This window comes from Haliaeetus albicilla, chromosome 16 (assembly GCF_947461875.1).
Source record: "Haliaeetus albicilla chromosome 16, bHalAlb1.1, whole genome shotgun sequence".
NCBI lineage: Eukaryota > Metazoa > Chordata > Aves > Accipitriformes > Accipitridae > Haliaeetus > Haliaeetus albicilla.
This window is the reverse complement of record NC_091498.1, coordinates 5,095,332-5,113,275: the sequence shown is the minus strand read 5'-3', so window position 1 is coordinate 5,113,275 and position 17,944 is coordinate 5,095,332. Positions and strand designations below refer to the sequence as shown.

Sequence of the window (17,944 nt, the reverse complement as noted above, 5' to 3'; positions counted from 1 at the left end):
GGATGTAACCAAGTAACGAGGATCCTAGCAACAGGCTTGATTGGGAGGATTTAAAGATAGAAACAAAAGTAGGAACGAAGCAAACAATAGAAAAATGCCGTCTCCTTCCCATATGCACCAGACCCCAAAGCAGCACGACTGATGCTTCAACCAGGCAGATGCCAGCAGGAGATAAATCAGTTCCAGGCAGGGAAGGGTGGTTTGGTTGCTCCCCCCCGCTTTTCTTTAAGGCAAATAGAAAGTATCAGACACAGGTGAGGATCTTTTAAAACACTTTTACAGTTGTCAGAGTTTTGTACAAATCAAAGCATCCCTTTTAAAATCTCCATTATTACAAACATACAAAGAAACAATGTTATTACTACAAATCATCAGCTACTCAACTGCATGATCAATTTATCACAATTAAAAAAAACCCATAATAGTATATACAGGGCCCTTCTCCCTCTATTTATTTCTGTATCTTGAGGGAAGCGAAAAAGCAAAGCCCCCATTTAAAAAAAAATCCCACCAATGCACCTCATTTTCTAAAAACGTGTGAAGTATAAAATTAGGTATTTTCCCGCTGTCACACTCCAGCAAAGTGTAACAACTTTTTTTTTCTCTTTTTTTTTCTTGTTTTCACATCAGAAATCCCTTAAAAAAAAAAAAAAAAGAACAAAAAACCACATGGCAGAGTGTCTGATGCTGCAGTGTGCTTCTTCCATGCCGGAAGCCAACATCATCAAAAAAAGTGCCTTTGAGTAAAGTTGTCTTTAGTAACAAAAAAAAAAGGATGAAAAAAAAAAAAAAATCACAATCTCTAGTTAAAATCTTAATAAAAACGCTGACAGAGCAGCTGGCCCTGCCTCAAAAGGGCAGTTTCTCCTCTTCACTACCTACCTTCAGAGGTTTCATCCCCCACTCCTCCGCCCCGAGGGTCTCCAAACCCTGAGATGTTTCTTTACACCCTGAACGGAGCTTGGTGCTGGGATGCTGAGGAGCGCTCCTGCCAGCTGAGAGCTGTGCGGTGCTTTACGCCCCCCCCTCGCAGTGGCCAAGTGCTTTTTATTCCCCCCCACTCCCTGCCCCAAAAGACAGAGTCTGGGGAGCACCCAGCCCAGCTGGCCTCGCTGGAAGGGTCTGTGGTCTCTGTGCTGTTTCTGAGCAGCACATCCCTGTTACAGGGAACTTTCATAGCCCTTTTTATTCTGCTGGCTTTTAATCAGCAGTGAGAAAAGCCCCTGGAGAGCCCCAAGAAACAATCCCTGGCTTGGGTCGCTGCCTGAGTAAGCGCTTTCCTGGAGCCAACCCAGCCCCTACTTCTGCATCTGGAAGGAAGCTATGGGGCAGGGAAAGGGGGAGAAGAAGGCGAGCTCGATCCAGGGACTGAGGGGAACAGAGGAAACATCCAAGCCTTGAACTCTCCTCGTGTAAAGAAATGGAGTAAGAAACGCTTGATCACACCAAGCTGCAAAAGTCATCAAAGCCCCAAAGGTCACCAAGTAACCAGGGCACCAGGGGGGCTATGGGGTGGGTTTGGGTCTGTATCATTACACTCTGGCTCCCAACCCAAAAGCTATCATAACAAAACAAGAAAACACAAAACCAGGCAGTTCGGTTTGCCAAGTTGACATAGAAAAGAAGAAAAAAACCAAACCAAAACAAAAAAACCTCCAAGATAAATACATAGCCCCCATTTTGGAAGCATCTTCAAAAAGCTGGATCAACCGTTCTCAGCAGTGGCACAACCTTCCAGTAACATCTGTTGGGCTGGTGATTTATCGGCTTCCTTTTGAAGAGGGAACAGTTCAAGAAAAATCAATCTCCCACCACATGCAGCTCTCGTCTTATCTGCACAACTGGCCACAGCTATTGCCTCACAGCAGCAGGTTGGGAACCAGCAAGAAGTCTCTAATGCAGCAGGTTCCTGTTTGCTAATAGAAAGGGTTGGCAGTGGTAGTAACTGGTTAGAAAAAAAATTCTTCCAGAAAGCAGTACTTCAGGGAGGGATTTAGGATGGCTGGGACCTCTCCCCATGGATCACCGTGATACAGACCGGTATTCAACAGAGATTGAAACCAGACATGCTCAAGCATGCTGTCGAAAGGCAACACACACCAGGCGTTTCCATCAAGTCCACAGCAGTGGGATAGTGACAACACTGAGGTTTTGGCTTCCAGCGATCAGGCAGGCCTCCTAGACTCCTTGGCTAATGCTGGGGAAAGCTCCCAGATTGGGGGTTTGGTTTTAAGGGGAGGTTATTGCTCCCGACTTCTCAGGCTTTTTGCCCTTCGATAGGGCAGCTGCTTGCTTCAGGAGTTCTCTGTTCTTGGCCTGGAAACACAGTGAAAATGGGTATTTAATGGCACGGATCATCATTAGCTCTTGGGATCCTAGAATTGCCTGGACAGAAGCTGCTGGCATCCTGCGCGCAGATGAAAAAGGAGGTAGACGTTGCTGCGCGGCATCACAGCATGAGCTCAAGTCCGGCATCTCATCTCTAACCACCTAGAAAGGGCTCTTCCCATCCCTTCCCCCTCATGTCCCTCGGCTGTAACTGAGAAGTGGGCTGAAAGTTAACAGCTTCCACAGTGAAAGGTGACAAATGCGCAACTCGCATTAAACCAGTCAAGGACACTCACCAAGGTCAGCGGGACTGGCTTTCCTTCCTTCCCTTTTCACCGGCCACCGTGCTTTGACAGTGTGAGAAGTGATGGAGTAAAACTCTGGTAGACTCAAGTCCCCATCCTGACTCTTGTCTTAGTGAGTTGAAGGCCAACTTCCCCTATTCCACACTCTCAAAAAAGCAGGGTGGATCAGTCCACCGTTCTCCAGCTTTGCTTCACGCTTCGTTTCTTCACATGCCACCAACATTTTACCAGGATTCAGCTCTGTACTGACCCTGCATCCCTATTGGGAGCTTTCCAAACCCATCAGAGCACCAACATGTAGCAACTTACAGTCTCTCTTGTTTGCACCTAATTAAAAATCATGGCAACTTACAAACAAGGCTCTCTAGCCCCTTTTACCAAACTTCTGAGCTCACTCTCCTCCAGCCTATGAAGTAAATCATGCTATAGCTGTAGGATAAGGGGTAAAACCCATGTGAAGCCAGATACAGGTCTTCTGCATTGGTTTCCAGTGAATGAATGAATATGCAAAGGGTTTTTAGAAGAATTAAACCCTTTGCTCCACTGCTGCATGTGGTAAAGCAGCTTCTTTTGCCTGCTGCAGGCTGGAAGAATACAGGCACCCCTGCTTCCCCCCATGAAAAGACAAAGACAAAATAATAAAAACCAAGAGCACATTCAAAAAGCGAATCGTATGAACACTTCAAGGCACCTACAATACACTGAGAGGATTTGAACTTTTATTTTGCCATCAGTGAAGAGATTTTCCAGAGCCTCAGTCAATACCAGCTGAAGTAAAACATTCGGACACCAGAGAGAACGAGTTCAGGGCAGTCCCAGTCCGAGCTAAGTACAGAACAGCACAGACATGCAAACCCCTCTCCACCCAGAAAAGGCAGGTGGCTGCAGGCAAACCTGCTCGTAGATCTGATGCTTCCTCTTTCTTTTCAGAATTGAGCAAGTTTAAGACTGTTGGAAGGTGTCCGACAGCTTTCAAGGCAGATGTCCTCCTTGTGCTACAGCAAAGGCAGCAGCAGGGTATACTGTTCCCACGCACACCAAGCAACCAGCATGCCCTGCCTTGGGAAACCACTGCAAGGAGAGGGGTCACCTCCCACTTAGCCCTTGACCTCACGGCCAAGGCTGTCAAGGCAACCAAAAAGTGGTGGTTTGCGCTAATGGAAAATTGTCTATTCAGAACTGGAGTGAGAACACCAACTGATTCTTTGCAGGCCACCCAAAGCTACGAGATAGAAACAGCTCTGGGCTGACACAGGCAGTGCGGGATCAGTAAAGCAGAAGAGAGACAGAAGGCTCTGGCTGTCATCAGTCCCTCAAATACAAACCACCAGTGTCTCCCAGCTCACGAGAAGCAGGAAGCACATCCAGCCCTCGGCACACTGCACAGATATTCCAACCTTCAGACAGGCTTACAGTGCTTAAGAATGTGCATCATGAAGGGGATCTCACAGGTACCAGCTTTCTGAGAGCAGCTGTAGTCTCCAAAACCTGTCTTCCACTCTGATAATTAACTTGGGTGTGTGCTGATGGAGGAGGGGCTGTTTTCTCAGGGGGAATACAAGCCTTTTGTCTTATCCCCTCCCATTTCTCCATCACTAGGGCTTTAGATCATTACACTCCCCGGAGTAATTAAAGGGTGCAAAGTTCATTTCTGTGTCTGATTTCTTCCCTGTAACCAGCTCCCCTTTGACCTGATCTCTTCCGTGGCTCAGAGTGTATTCACGCTGATAGTCTGCCTAGCGTTTCCATGGCCATGACAAGAATCCTGCTCTCCCTGTTCCCTCAAGCTCAGGGACTTCTTTATTTGGACTACAGAGATACAGTGCTAAAGGAACTGCCAATTGTTTCTTGAGCTTTGTTCTGTCTGCTTACTGGTCACATAAATCACAATAAGAGCTACGTGGTGCAGGGAGCTGACAGAGGTTCTGCTGTCTGGAGAAACAGGTTCAAAGCTGATTTTGGCAATAGGTAAAACGAGTTTGATGGTTACCATCTAGTCCATAGGGGACACAACACAGCACTTTATAATACAGTAAGTCTGAACCCAAGTAGAGAGCAGCAAGGAGGATATAAATAGGGGTTACAATGCACTGCAGCCTGGTACAGAGCTGGGGAGGGGCTTGCCTGGCAGAGCAGAGAGGCTGTAGGACAGGGCTGAGAAGCGTTAGCAGAGCTGTGTGTGCAGAAGCTCACGGGGTGTTCTGATCAGGAGTGTCCTCAGTCACTCCTGGGTACAGCACAGCTCAGCAAATTAAAACAAAAATGCTGTCACCTGTAACTGCTCCATGACCTCCTTGTGTGTCTTCTCCATTTGGTTCATCTTTGCCCTCATCTGCGACTCCTGGTACTGCAGGTCGGCTTTCAGCTCTGTGATCTGCAGAAAACCAGTAAGGAGCAAGTGAGCTGGAAGAAGAAATGAATGCCTTCACCCCAGACGCACCCTGTCACAGAAAATGCCTCTGCAGAAGTTGCGTGAGACTGGATGAGTTCAGAAACGTGCTGGGGTGGGCTGGGGGAGTGCAACGAGACCAGAACTGTATCGCCGAGTGGCACAGAGAAGCGGGAGCAGCCAGGACTGTCTTTCTGCAAGAAGCAGCGTGTTTTTTTCCTCAGTCTTGCCCCCATACGGAGGTCTCCGAGACAGTGGTCAGAAAATGACCCTTTATGAAATGAGATCTCCTGGGTGGTCCAGAAAGCCTCTTTCACTTTGGAAAGGAGGCAGCCTGGAAACAGCCAGAAACTGTCTTGCTCACTCCAAGATAAAAAGCCAGACTCTGCTAGAGTGTGATCTGTGTGAACATGTCAGCATGTTGTGGGGGGGGAAGCAAGCCAAGGGCTGTACCTTCTTCTCCTTCTCCAAAATCATCTGATCTTTCTGGTGCAGCATCTTTTTTAAAGTAGCCACTTCCTCCTTCAGCTGGGCAATGATAACAAAATGGTCAGTGCCAGGGGAGTCCAGGGCGAGGTCCGGAGAAAAACTGCAGCAAAGAACAGGGAAAGATTCTCATCGTGACCCCTTCTTTTCACAGAGGCAGGGAAACTCCCACAGATGGCATTCAAAGGAGAATGGGAATCATTTCATGATACACGTTGTGTCCTCCAAACACTCCCTGAATGCAGGTGTTACCTGTATCCCTGCCCTGGAGGCCACATGGAATTTGGGAAACACATGGTATGACAGGCAACAGGGAGTAAGCATGATATATTGAATTGTATTATTGCATGATCAGCAGGGACATGGGACTGCTATGGGTGACCATCGGCCAGTGTCTGCAGCAACCATTCAAACAGTAAGGATCCTTTTTCAAACCAAAGAGTTGAGGACAGCAGTCAGAGAGCTAATGAAACTTTATGCAACCACTTAGGAACTCTCTTTGCTCACAGGCAGTCCTTGGATGTACAGCAAAACTTTTCACTAAATATAAACAAACATTCTGGCAAGGAGGGAATGTGAAAGAGAAACAAATAACCTCCAAGTTAAACAAAGCAAAGGGAGACACCTAGATTAAAGTCAGCACTGTCCTCAGCAGGGAAAAGGGGTAAAAAGACATGCCGGACTTTTGTATTTTGATTCCACCATGATAGAGCAATTTAGGAAGAAGCTTCATTACCACTTCGGAGCAGAAAAGACTCTCCCAGGAAGACAGAGAAATAGCTGAGCACACCACTTGTGCACCACCAGGTACTCTAAACCTATGCAGCCAGCCAAAAACTTATCTGGCATAAGTCACTCTCCTGCACTGGTAATTCAAAAGCTCCCCATGAGATACCCAGTGATCTGGGCACCCACGCACACTCTTGCGCTACAGCAGTATTTCAGATCATACGATACAATAAGCTGCAGCCACAGGACCAGGGGGCTCACCTGATCTTTGCCTGCCTTCTGTTCCTTACCGCTGTAATGGTAAGCCTGATTTTTATCTCTTGGTGCTAAAAGGGCAGCACACTCCCAGCCGCGCACACCTGAAATTGCTGTATAAAAATTTAACAGTAATAAGGCAACAAAGCTTCACCTAGAAGATTACTTCAAGTCTGGCCGTTATCAGACAGCACTGCCGCTATAAAGATAAATAGCCAGGGTTACCTGACGCCTGACATTTTTTTAAAGCCTCCAGAGTAGGTCAACACATGTCCTAAAGCCTGCATTCAGCTCTAAAGCTGGAAGCTGCAGCGGACTGGGGAAGGCATGGTCTGAACCCAAACCGCTGCCTCTCTCAAGTACGCTGCCACCTCCGTGCTTCCAGTCCCCCATCTGTACACTGAGGCAGAGGGTACCAGCTGCTCACCTCACACAGGGGTCTCCTCTAGTGCCTGGAAATAATCCATTTTCTCATTAAAAGCACAGTCTGCATTGATTGGACTGGTTAGCAAGGATGTGGCAGAAGAAAAGGCTTTTTCCACCACTGTGCTGGGGATCTACAGAGGGAAACTAAGCAGGGGCAGCTTCACAGATCTGAAAGTCACAGGATAGCCCTGCAGCACTGGGAGAGAAAGCTTGGCAAAGGAAAACTCAGAACTGAGGGTCTGTAGGAGACAGCCAATGGTGGAAGAGTCCTGCATGGTTAAAACATGCTGACAGCAGAGCCCACACCATAAGATGTGGCAGGTCTCTGGTACACTGGATCTACCACGGTGCTTGTCACGCTGGGCAGCTCTCAAGTGCAGAAGAGGTTCATACACACACACTAGCAGAGAATACCTCCATTTTAAAACTGTTCCCGAGTACAGTTTCCCCAAGTGGAGGCTGTGCAAGATGATGGTGGGTGCTCCAGCACCTTTCTGTGTGCAAGCATGTTACTAACAGTAGCATTAATTTCCCACTCAGTGCAAATATGCTGGGGAGGAGAGAAAGAAAGAAAGAAAGAAAGAAAAAAAAAAAAAAGCAGCCTCCACAGAGAAAAAAAGGCTTCCTCACTGATTCCCTCTGGCTAAAAACAAACTCTTGCTTACAGCATTCCTTTGCCCAGGCAAGCTTCCCTCCTGCTGTATCCTGGGGTGATCAAGAGCGCAGGGAGATGCTCAGATTTCCCTGAGCAGCTCCCAGCAGCTCTGACAGGAAAAATTCCTTCCTTGGCAGCTCCTGTTGCAGAGCACACTGTGGAGCCAGGAAGGTGAGAGCCGGCCCTGCCACCCAGCGGGGAGAAGAGACAGGCGGGCCACCAGCCTTCCACAGAGCTGCTCTTGCACTCAGACCCCAGAGCTTCGAGGGCCTCCTCTTGACCCTGGGGTCTGCACCCACAAGTGGGTAACGGTGCGCTCAGAGTGCCCAGGCATCCCCTCCTGTCAAGTACGGGAGTGCAGGCAGGTATTCTCCTGTCCAGTTGCTGCAAAATGCACCCTCAAATGTGTTAAGGTGCTAATTAAAGAAGTGGCTTTCTCCCCCCACCACCCCCTCTTTTTTTTTTTTTTTTTTTGAAAGACTGACAAGTTAGTAATGAAAGGTTTCTCTGTCTTTAACCCCACGTTAAGGAAACAGCCTGAGACTCCAAAATTAGAAGGAAAACTGCCAAATACAAGCCACTCCATTCCTTTAACAAACAGATTAAGAATGAAACCAACCAACCAACCAAAAAAAAAAGCCATTTTACCTACAAATAAATTCCATACCCAGGATCCCAGCCCCTTGCGATAGGTCAGGGGAACATGTGCTCTCCATGTTTGAACAGTCTAAAATGCACGCCTCTAATTAAAGTGAATTGATGAGCTCCTGCTGCTTTCAATGGAGACAGAGGAAAAAAATGGAGCTCTTCCAAAGACACCTGCCTCTCTCTATTGAGTGGGAAAGAAACCAAAATGACTGCCTTAAACTCCACACCTGTTAAATGGCTGAAATTAGGCAAAACAAATGCCAAGCTTAAAGATTTTGCTATTCAAGTCAGACTAGCGTAAAGAGGCACAGAGCAGGCTGACCAAACCAGCATCCAAGTTTCACCTAAGACAAAAATATCCCCCATCTGCAAAAATCCATCCAGGCCAATAGGAACCAGCATCTGAACTTACACTTCCTCTAACACCACCAAAAGCAGGCACAGTTCAGCCCAAGTCCCAGTGCTTTAAGCATATGCCAGGACTTTTCTATGCAGATGAGAATCTTTTTACCAAATGAACTTTGCTGCTCAGCATCCTCCAGCATCACTGCTCTCTCCCCCAGCCAGCTCAGTCAGTAGCGCTTATCATTGCCTGGTGTTAAAAGCACAATTTAGCACCTTGTCTCTAGTCATAGGAGAAGGGACTGCAGCATATTCATCTGCAGAGCCTGTAACAAAACCACTTCTGGCAGTGCTTGCACAAGAGGAGGGGACACCAAGCACTGCCCGAATCAGGACCAGCACAGCACCAGAGTCTGGAGGTGAAGTCAAGGTGCTCAACACACACAGGGGTAGCCCAGGACTGAGGGGCACTGGCAGGACAGCAGGAGTCATAGGGCAAGGTCTGCTGCAAGATGTGCTGAGAGTCACTGCGGGGGAAACCTACTCCATGTGCAGCAGGGCCAGTGCTGTTAGCTCCTCACAGAGCTCACCCAGAATGAGCCATTCAATGCCACCCATTAAATGACCATTGGAAATTGCTCAGTCCCCACATCACAGCCACTGGGAGCAACATCCACTCCTAAGTATGTAAACAAAAACATACAGAGGGAATTCAGTAAGACATGGTAAAGGAATTCCAACTGTATCCAAAAAGGACCAACAGTTTCAGATAAGCTGGATGCTTGTTGGAGGTGTAGCCAAAGTCAACTGAGCTCAAGTATGCCCAAATTTTGCCCAGCTGAAGGCTGCATCAGAAGTTTGGCTGGAGCCAAGACACACTGTACAGAAAGTTGCGGCTGATCTCAACAGCAAAGAGGTGCTGGTTGTGTATCACCCGACTCCAGACTATGCTGCTGATGAAAACATCCTTGCACTGCAGCAGACCCTAACTCCACACTCAGGCTGTGAGCCAGACTCCAGGCTAACTCTAGGGGAGACAATCTTACAGAAAATGGTGCAGGAGGGGAGGGTTTTGTGGGGTTCATTCTCACAAAAAAACCCCCAGCAACTCCAAAAACACACTTAATGAACCACCATTATTACTCCACGCAAGCAACACAGCCATGTGCCTATTTAAGGCAGCTGCAGTTTGCCTTTTCTACAGCACGTTGCTGGAGCTCTTCAGTAGTTGCTAAAATTACACACAGTTTGTTACTGGGATTCATCAAAAAAAGTCTGTGGCAAGGACCACAGCCTTGGCAGGAGCCAGACTGACAACATCTGACACAAGAGCAAAATGAAGGCATTTGATTCCTCTAATACATGCTCCTGTTTTGCAAACGAATGGCTGAGCAATTGATGCCAGAGCATGGAACCTTTTGCTTCTTGGATATTTTTCTAGCCAGCATAGGTACTACAATGAGTTGTTAGGTCTCACCCCAGGCTTTAGCAAGCAGATAAAAATACCTGGTACTGTCCTATAGCCCGGAAAGCAGCCTCAGTAGGTGAGCAGGAGCCTCTCTAGAGGGAAAGATGCAGCAGTACTGATGGGCTGCACCAGTTCTACCAGGGACCTGTCTCCAGTCTCTCCTCTGGCTCCACCAGCACTGAAGGCAGTCAGATGAATTCTCTGACTGCTCCGTGCTCAGCTGCAGCTCCCAAGGCACAGTTAATCCTTAAATTTTTCCAACTTTTAACTGAAAACACCATTCAGATGATAAATGGTCTTGTAGACCACTCTGTGGGAACATGGCCCTACAAAATTATTTAAGTTCTATTTCCCATCGTAGCATTTCACATGTGTACAAACATTGACGAGGTATCAATAGTATCAAGAGATGCGATCTGTGATCTCGAAGAAAAGACATTCAAGACAGGTAGTGATTAATTAATTACCAGTGGCTTTAACAGACCCTTTGGCACTAATGAGCCTATGCTCTGGTCCGTGCTCCCAATTCACTGCTGTTTGGAAAGAGATCCATCGAGAGGGACAGTTTCCATGTATGAGGCAGTTCCCAGGGAGGGAGGGCAACAGGGGAGAAAACAACAGGTGATCTCACTTCAGGATGTCAGTGCCTTGAGAAACAGGACAATGGTGGGCACCGAGACTCTGTTGGGAAGCAGCCCACTGCGCCAACGTGGACGGGGCACTCTGGATAGGGGGACAAAGCATCTCGGGAGAGGAAGGAACGCTGAGAATCAGAGAGGAAAGGCAGGAATGAAAATATGCATGTACAAGACCATAAAAAATAAAAATCCATCTCAATCTCTTGTTTCTGCTAGTGACTCCCATTCTGCTGCGCACGCAGCCGGCGTCAACATAATCCAGCACAAACTGTGACAGCAGAATGGGATCGGACGCTTTCAAGCAAAGCTGTCTGATTGCTTGTCCCTCCCCCAGAAGGCAGGAGGGGAAATGGGAGGTGGGTCTTGATCCTCTCCTCTGAGGCCATCTCCCTGCAGATCAGTCTGATAGTCCCAAAAGCACAAAACCTGCAGACCTCGACTCTACAGCGCAGCCAACAGCCCCCCTCTCCCTGTAACTGCAGACAGGATAAAGCTGATCTGGCTGCAGTTTTTCTAACTGTTGGGGAGCTCAGCCAACAAGCAGTTTCTATTCTAGCAGGTACAGGCACTAGGTATTCTTTTCCTCTTCAAACCTATGTCTAAATGCCAAGTAACACTAGCCTGCCAGGTTCTGGAAAGCTGCTAATGCAGCCCCTCGAGGTCCTAAAGCCCAAGATCCCTGCTCTAGCGTAAGAGCTTCCTGCTATTCACACAGAACTCTATAAACTTAGCAAACAAGACCGCCCACCCCCAATTTCCCCATGTAATAGGCTCACCTGTCACCATTGGCAGATATGGCATCAAACTTGGCTTTCTTCTTTGGGATTTCATTCTGAATAGAAGAGGTGGATAAGGTTTTCTGGCTAGAAAAACAAGGAAATTGTATGTCAGAAGCTGAATGACTTGCAGTCTAAGACAGAGAAGCAGATAAATATTCCCACCCACTTTGAACCTATTAAAACAATATTTCCTAGAGCAAGAAAGAATGATAAAAAACTCATTCCTTGAAGAGTAGCTGGAGACTAAAAATAAACAGAAAACAATGCGTCAGTCAGATCAGTATGTAGGTGAAGAACTCGTGCTTAAAATCTACATTTCAATCATTAAATTTTACAAATGCAATTTAGCTTTAATTGTGTACAAGTTCACTAAGTTTAATCACTAAGAAGCAGTTGGACTACAAGTCCGACTACAGCACAGGGGGGTTTGCAAACTAGCAAAGCCTGACTTAGCCAGATTCTCCTCAACAACAGACAACTGCCAAAACCCATCACCAAGGTACCGAGCCCCCAGGCACTTCTCCCAGTTACTTCAGGAAGCACACCTAAGGAGCGTGGAGCAGCAAGGCACTGGTTTTCTCACCCCAGAGGCAAGCTCACCCTGCACAACAAAAAAAGCTTGCGCAGGTTACCTGTTATAGTGGCTGCCACTGCTGAGCCTACTGTACTGTTCCTTTTCTTGCAGGCTGGCCCGGGAAGAACTGCTCAGGTGTTTGCACTGCTCTTTGGTCTTCTGTAGGACCCGTTTATAGGACAGGGTGCATAACCAGCATAGCAGCTTTCCATCCACCTGGGAGGTGAGAGAGAAAAAGAGGGGGAGAAGTTTTGGTCTTGCTTCCTGCCCACAAAACAAACACAGAGAAGACAAGAAGAACCTTCAGGTTTAAGATCACATACAAACAAGCAGCGACTCAAAAAGGATCCTGTGAGTGCCTGGAAAGGGTAAGAAGTACATCTGGCATGGCTAGTGCAATGCAGGCAGTAGTCATTAATAGCAGCTTATCTATTGTTAACTACAGTCTCTGCCAAGCTTTGCTCACAGACGTTCTTATAGCACCCGTTCATCAGGACAGGCTAACTCTAGTGGGAATTCTGTCAAAGCAACACCAGGGAATGGTACATGACAGGGTAGTCACTGGAGACCAAAACAGCAAGGGTATCTGCTCGAGGAGGATCAGGAGGACAGGGATTATCAGTGCAGCATCCCACACAAACAATAGGTGTTTATAGCCTGCAGGAAGCAGGCCTTAGAAATACACACCTCCTAAGGAGCACTTATGTTGCTTAAGCAAAGGGTGTGCAGAAGCAATGGGATGGGTCTCCTGGTGGAGGTATGACACTTCCAGCTCCTCAGGCTACGGCAGAAGTATCATTCCCCATCCCTCTCCCCAAGCAGGCACCTCACATTTCACTCCCAGGCCCCTTCTCCTTTGCCAGCGCACCTACCCTTCAGCCAAATTCAAGAGATCTTTCTCAGTAGATCTGGCAAAGGAGCAGAGGGGCTCAAAGATTAAACAGCTCCAAAACACAGCTCCCTCAGCAAAGCTCAACTCCAGAAAAATATTTTATAACCAAGAGACACCCCCTTTTGAAATGCTAGAGAGTATGTGAAGAAGATGGACAGGCGATCACTGTGATCAGCCCTGTTACCTTTGTGGCCTCCTTTTACAGAGATACTGACCTTCTTTCTATCATCCTTCCGGTCAAACGCACACTGCTGCTTGCACTGCTCGCAGGAGTGCGGAGGTCCATACTTCTTTTCAGAGTTTGTGCAACGCTGGCACTTGTTTCCAATAAATGCTGCTATAATGTTGCAGTACTGGCAGGGTTTTGGCTTTAAGAGAGAAGAACAACTGATACAGCAGTGTCTTCTAATTACATTAATAGATTACTCTTTCTCCTTCTCCCCATCACTTCAAAACTTTTATTTCCTCGTTCCAAGCTAAGTATAATGCTGATCCAGGAGAAATAACTACGTTTGGACCCCTAGTCTCTAGCTAAGTATACTTAACCGTGGCACCCAGACCATTTATCAAGTGCTATGAAATCTTTAGAAAATACATATCACTAAAATAGAAACAATCAAAATCACTTTTTCAGTGAAGTAGGAAAGAAAGATTTATCACTGCTTCCTGCAGCAATCTCAGTTTGTGTGAGCAAGCTCTTGTTTCTGCTGGATATCGAATAGTTCATTTCCTGGCCTCAAATGATGCAGAGCTGCTCTTTTCCGTACTAAAAGAAGAGAAAAAAGTAAAAGCTTCACGCTTGAGAGACCTGCGTATTATTGATCAGTCATGCTATTACAACAGAGCCAGCCCATAAACTGCTCTGGGATTCAGCAGGATAAAGACAAGAAAGATGAAAGGAGAAGAGGCTGGTGAGAATGAGCCCTGCTCACTTACTGTTCCGTAGAGCTTCACGTTCTGAGCACACTTCTTGCATATTGTGTTGGTTTTGCTGTTAAAAAGAAGGACAGATCATTCTATTAACACTTCCCCAAAGAAAATTAAACCTCTGTGGTTAGGATCCCAGTCTCCCCTAGGCTCCGTCTCTAGTGGCGAGACTGTATTCATCTTCACTAGGGACTCTGATATCAAAGTGCATTTCCTATCCCCATCTGGTTGAGGATAATGTGCCAAAAAGTGGTACTGCTAGGAGGTATCTTTTAATTAAGGCGTCCCCAGATGACACCAGTTTTTTGTCCTTACAAATACAGGAGTCTGATCACCAGCTAATTGGCAGCAGGCATGATTCAGCACTGGTGACAGCCTCAGTTGTGGAGGAGGTCTGCTCTGGATGATGAGGTTAAGGCAGGTCAGGACAGAGGTGTATTTGTCCAACAAACACAGTAAAGAACACCCCACACAATGCCTGCACGCAGCTTCTGGGTTTACCAATGCTTCCTCTGTAAGCTACATAACTTGCTAAAATGTAAAAAAGGCAAAAGCACAGCTAAATGAAATGCGTTAGGAAATAATTTTTGGACACCAGAAATCAGATAAGAGGAAAACTCATGAGAAGATGCACCTAGATCCTTCACTGGAAGATGCATCTGAGCACTGACCAAAAATAAAAACCAAGCAAAAGGACACCGCAGAGGCACACCAACTTGCCCAGCAAATCTTTGAAGAAGGCCAAAGATTCCCCAACTCTTCCACAGCAACTATCTACAGGTTAAGGCTCAGTCATCGAAGATGGGGAAACATTACAGTTCCCCGGGTGCATCTGCTCTAAAGAAAACATCCGTATCCCCAGTTTAACGGGCATTTACCTTTCCTGCTGGAATTCAGTCCTGCAGTAAGTGCATTTAACAATGGGATGCGCAATTCTGCACTCCTGCAACAACAGAAGCGTTCAGTGAGATGCAGTGCTTTTCCCACACACCGTTTTCCAAAATCCAAGATCACCTGCTAACCTCCACTCCCATCACTTGCACAAACATCTGTCAAACTCAAAACATTTCCTCCCTGTACAGTCATGCTGCTCTTACAAGGGCTGAGAGCAGAGGAAGGGTGACAGGAACGGCATGTGTCACAGGTGAGCCAGAAGTAAACTGAGATTCGTAACGAGGGCTTATTTGTGCCCAACGCCCACAGACAAGGGTCACGGTGGTTGGCCTCACCTCCCAGGGCAGGAACACAGAGTCCTGTCACAGTTATTCACACCTCTGCCCTCCACAAGCTTCCTGTGCCCGGAGTGCCTCTGGCCCTGCTCTCCTCTCACCCCATGCCTCAGAGGTTCCCCTATGCTGACCTGCTTTGCTCCATCTACCTCAGCGATCCCAGGCTACTCTATTTCCTGCCCCTCATTCCCCACCTCATCCCTGATCTCACTCTTCCCCACCCACTCAGATTGTTCCCCCAAAACCTACCTCCCTCTTTCAAAATACCATAAGACCTCCCCCAAATGTCGCCAGATACTCCCAAACACCCTGGGATCCCCTAAATGTCCCAGGCCTCTCTCCTTGCTAACAGCCTCCCTCACAAACAGCCCTTCAGTTGCACCCAGGCATAAACAGTGCCCACCTCCCCCCCAATTCCCCCCTCAATGGCCCCATGACTCCCTTTCCAATGCCCTCCAAATACCCCCAAACAGCCTTCAATACCCTCAGGTCCCCCTGGCAAACAGCTCCCCCAAGTAGCCCCTCAACATCATACCCCCCCAACAGCCCCCAACCTCTACCAGCTGCCCCCATGCCTCCAGTCCCTCAAAACCTCCCATATGCTCCCAGGGCCCCATCCACACAGCCCCTAACTGCCCGCCCCATACCCTCAGGCCCCAGATAGCCACCCCGAGACCCCAGACCCCCTAGATGCCCCCAGGGCCTCCCCATAAACAGCCCCAGGCCCCTTAAAAACACCCCCTGCCCACCCTCCCTCACAAACAACGCTCCAGTCAGCCCTTCACCCACTCAGCCCCCCCTCCCCTCCAAGCGGCTCCCTCACAGACAGCCCCCACCCAGTCCCCTTCCCCCAAGCGTCCCCGCCGGTCGCCCCGGACCTTGCAGAGCTGCTGGCCCTGGCTGAGCGCCTCGAAGGGGAAGCGCTGGTGGCACTTGGTGCAGGCGTAGAGCGCCGCCATCCCGCCGCCCCGCTGACAGGCGCAGCCCAGCCCGCCCCGGCCGCCCGGCCGCCCTGCCCCGCCCTCACCCACCAGCTCCGTCCTCGCTATTGGTCATCCGACGCATCACTCGCGCTTGCGCCGCTTCTCATTGGTCTACGCGCCGTCACTCCGGGGAAGGGGCGGGGCGGCACCGCTTCCCTCCCCCGCCCGTTCCCTCCGCGGGCGTTGGGGAAGGGGAAGCGTTGACGTCACGCGAGGAGCGCTGCGCGCACGGCGGTGATGCAACCGCCCTGCCGCCCCCCGCTCCCGCGTGACGCGTCTCGGGGGCGCGCGCGGCGCTGGGGAGGTCACGCGAGATCGCGCAGGGTGGGGGCTGGCCCACAAGGCTTTGCGGGAGGGGACCCGGAAGTGGGGCCGGGCCGGGGGCTGAGCTGGGCCGGGCCGGGCCGGGCCTGGGGAAGGGGCTGAGTTGGGCCGGACCAAGGCCGGGAGAAGGGGCTGAGCTGGGCCGGGAGAGGGGCGAAGGACGGGGGGGTGGTGGTGGCGGCAGGGTTAAGCCAGGGCAAGGCGAAAGGGAGCTCCGTAGCTGGTGTGTGGGTTAGGGGAGGGCAGGGTGAGGGGCAGGGTGCCGGCCCGGAGGAGGGAGGGAGGCCGGATTAGGGGGTTGGGGTGGGGGAGGCGAGGAGCTGCTGCAGGGAGGGGAAGGCCTCTGCGGAGGTGGGTGAAGGAGGGTCAGGTCTGGAGGAAGGAAGGGAGCAGAAGAGCGTGGGGAGCAGGAGGTGTCTCTACCGGGAGAGCGGAGCCGAGGGGGAGCAGAGCCACAGAGGCAGGGCAGGGGCAGAGGGAGAACTGTGCCCGAAAGGTCGAGGGAAGGAGAATTGGAGGAAGAGGAAGGGAGAATGAGGTAGGAGGTAGCGTCTGCAGCGAAAGGAAAACCTTCACATGAACTTGTTTCCCCCTTTGCTCTGACTCCAGCAGCTGCTGGCCCGCTGCTAGGGCAGCTGCTCATCTGCAAGTCCCAGGCACAGCCAAGACTGTGATTTGCATGGGTGGATCTGCCTCTGGTTTGGGGCAGGGTCAGCGTTGCAAACTGCAGCTCGCTGTGTTTACGCCACAGCTTGGATGCTGGAGTTTGCGGCTCCAGACACCGGGAAGATTCGCCCCCGTTTCATTTGAGGTACGAGGTTGGACTCCAGTCGCTGCAGTGAGGGCAGATCGTCGTGCACACGCTGAATAATTGCTCATTTATTTTAATCAAGGAGTTGTCATTTTTTACAATGTGACACAAAACAGGTGCTGTGAGCTTACAGATATGCTGTCTACCCGAACAAATGGGGGAATCAAAGGCTATTGGAGTTAAAAGTTCGCTCTGTAGATCCAAGATCGAGTGAACAAAAGGCAGTAACTACTCACAGTTGTGTTAATAAACCCAGGGCGGTGTGAACTGTTCCCTTTTGTGCCTGTGTTCCCTGACATTCCTGTGTTCTTACACCCTTCTCTCTCTCAGACTGTAAGGGATACCTTGAAATCTTTGGTAAACTTCTTTCCCCACCTTTCTTTACACCAGATGACAGAGTATTCCCAGTCCTAGCCTGTACAAGTGGTGAAGCTGAAATATGAGATGCTCACTGCAGTGCTCAGTCTTTCCCAAGAAGGACCGGGGGAGTGTCTTGGGTTTTTAGTAAGGCTGCGTGGGTGTGCATATTAAACTGAAATTCTGCTGTGCTTGGCTACCTCGGGGACTAGTTATAATCACCGGGCAAATATGCTGTGTGTAGGAGAAATACTTAATTTCATGAAATTTGTTGCATTGTGCTGGATGCTAGATTGTGATTGGGAAACACCAGTCGGTAAAGGCAGAAGGCAGAGCTTGGCAGAGGCGGCGGATGGCTTTAAACAAAACCCTCCTCGCTGCTCAGGGGCTGCGATGCTC

The 17,944-nt window shown here is 49.2% G+C and overlaps 1 protein-coding gene across 4 annotated transcripts; it reads right to left on the bottom strand.

Annotated features, from left to right (window-relative positions):
* Positions 1–255: 255 nt before the first annotated feature.
* FAM76A (family with sequence similarity 76 member A) lies at positions 256–16,074 on the bottom strand. Of its 4 annotated transcripts, none has more exons than XM_069803281.1 (10): positions 15,949–16,074; positions 14,720–14,784; positions 13,851–13,905; positions 13,130–13,282; positions 12,081–12,238; positions 11,446–11,532; positions 10,663–10,794; positions 5,476–5,611; positions 4,906–5,007; positions 256–2,316 (listed from the first exon to the last, which is right to left on the bottom strand). In XM_069803281.1, exons 1-10 carry the CDS (start codon positions 16,027–16,029, stop codon positions 2,230–2,232), a joined length of 1,056 nt encoding a protein of 351 aa, XP_069659382.1. In that variant the 5' UTR covers positions 16,030–16,074; the 3' UTR covers positions 256–2,229. The 4 variants fall into 4 exon arrangements, with proteins under 4 accessions (XP_069659382.1, XP_069659384.1, XP_069659381.1 ...); XM_069803280.1 differs by lacking the exon at positions 256–2,316 and adding an exon at positions 3,331–3,704; XM_069803283.1 differs by lacking the exon at positions 10,663–10,794.
* Between the last annotated feature and the right edge of the window lie 1,870 nt (positions 16,075–17,944).

What these genes read in the sequence shown, in the direction of transcription:
- FAM76A (XM_069803280.1), bottom strand. Translation starts at nt 16,029, where the DNA reads ATGGCGGCGCTCTACGCCTGCACCAAGTGCCACCAGCGCTTCCCCTTC. An exon ending in ACGTGAAGCTCTACGGAACA is followed by an intron (nt 13,283 to 13,850) that starts GTAAGTGAGCAG and finishes TCTCTCTTAAAG; the next exon opens with CCAAAACCCTGCCAGTACTG. An exon ending in AGGTCATGGAGCAGTTACAG is followed by an intron (nt 3,705 to 4,905) that starts GTGACAGCATTT and finishes CTCTCCTTGCAG; the next exon opens with TGGTTTCCCAAGGCAGGGCA.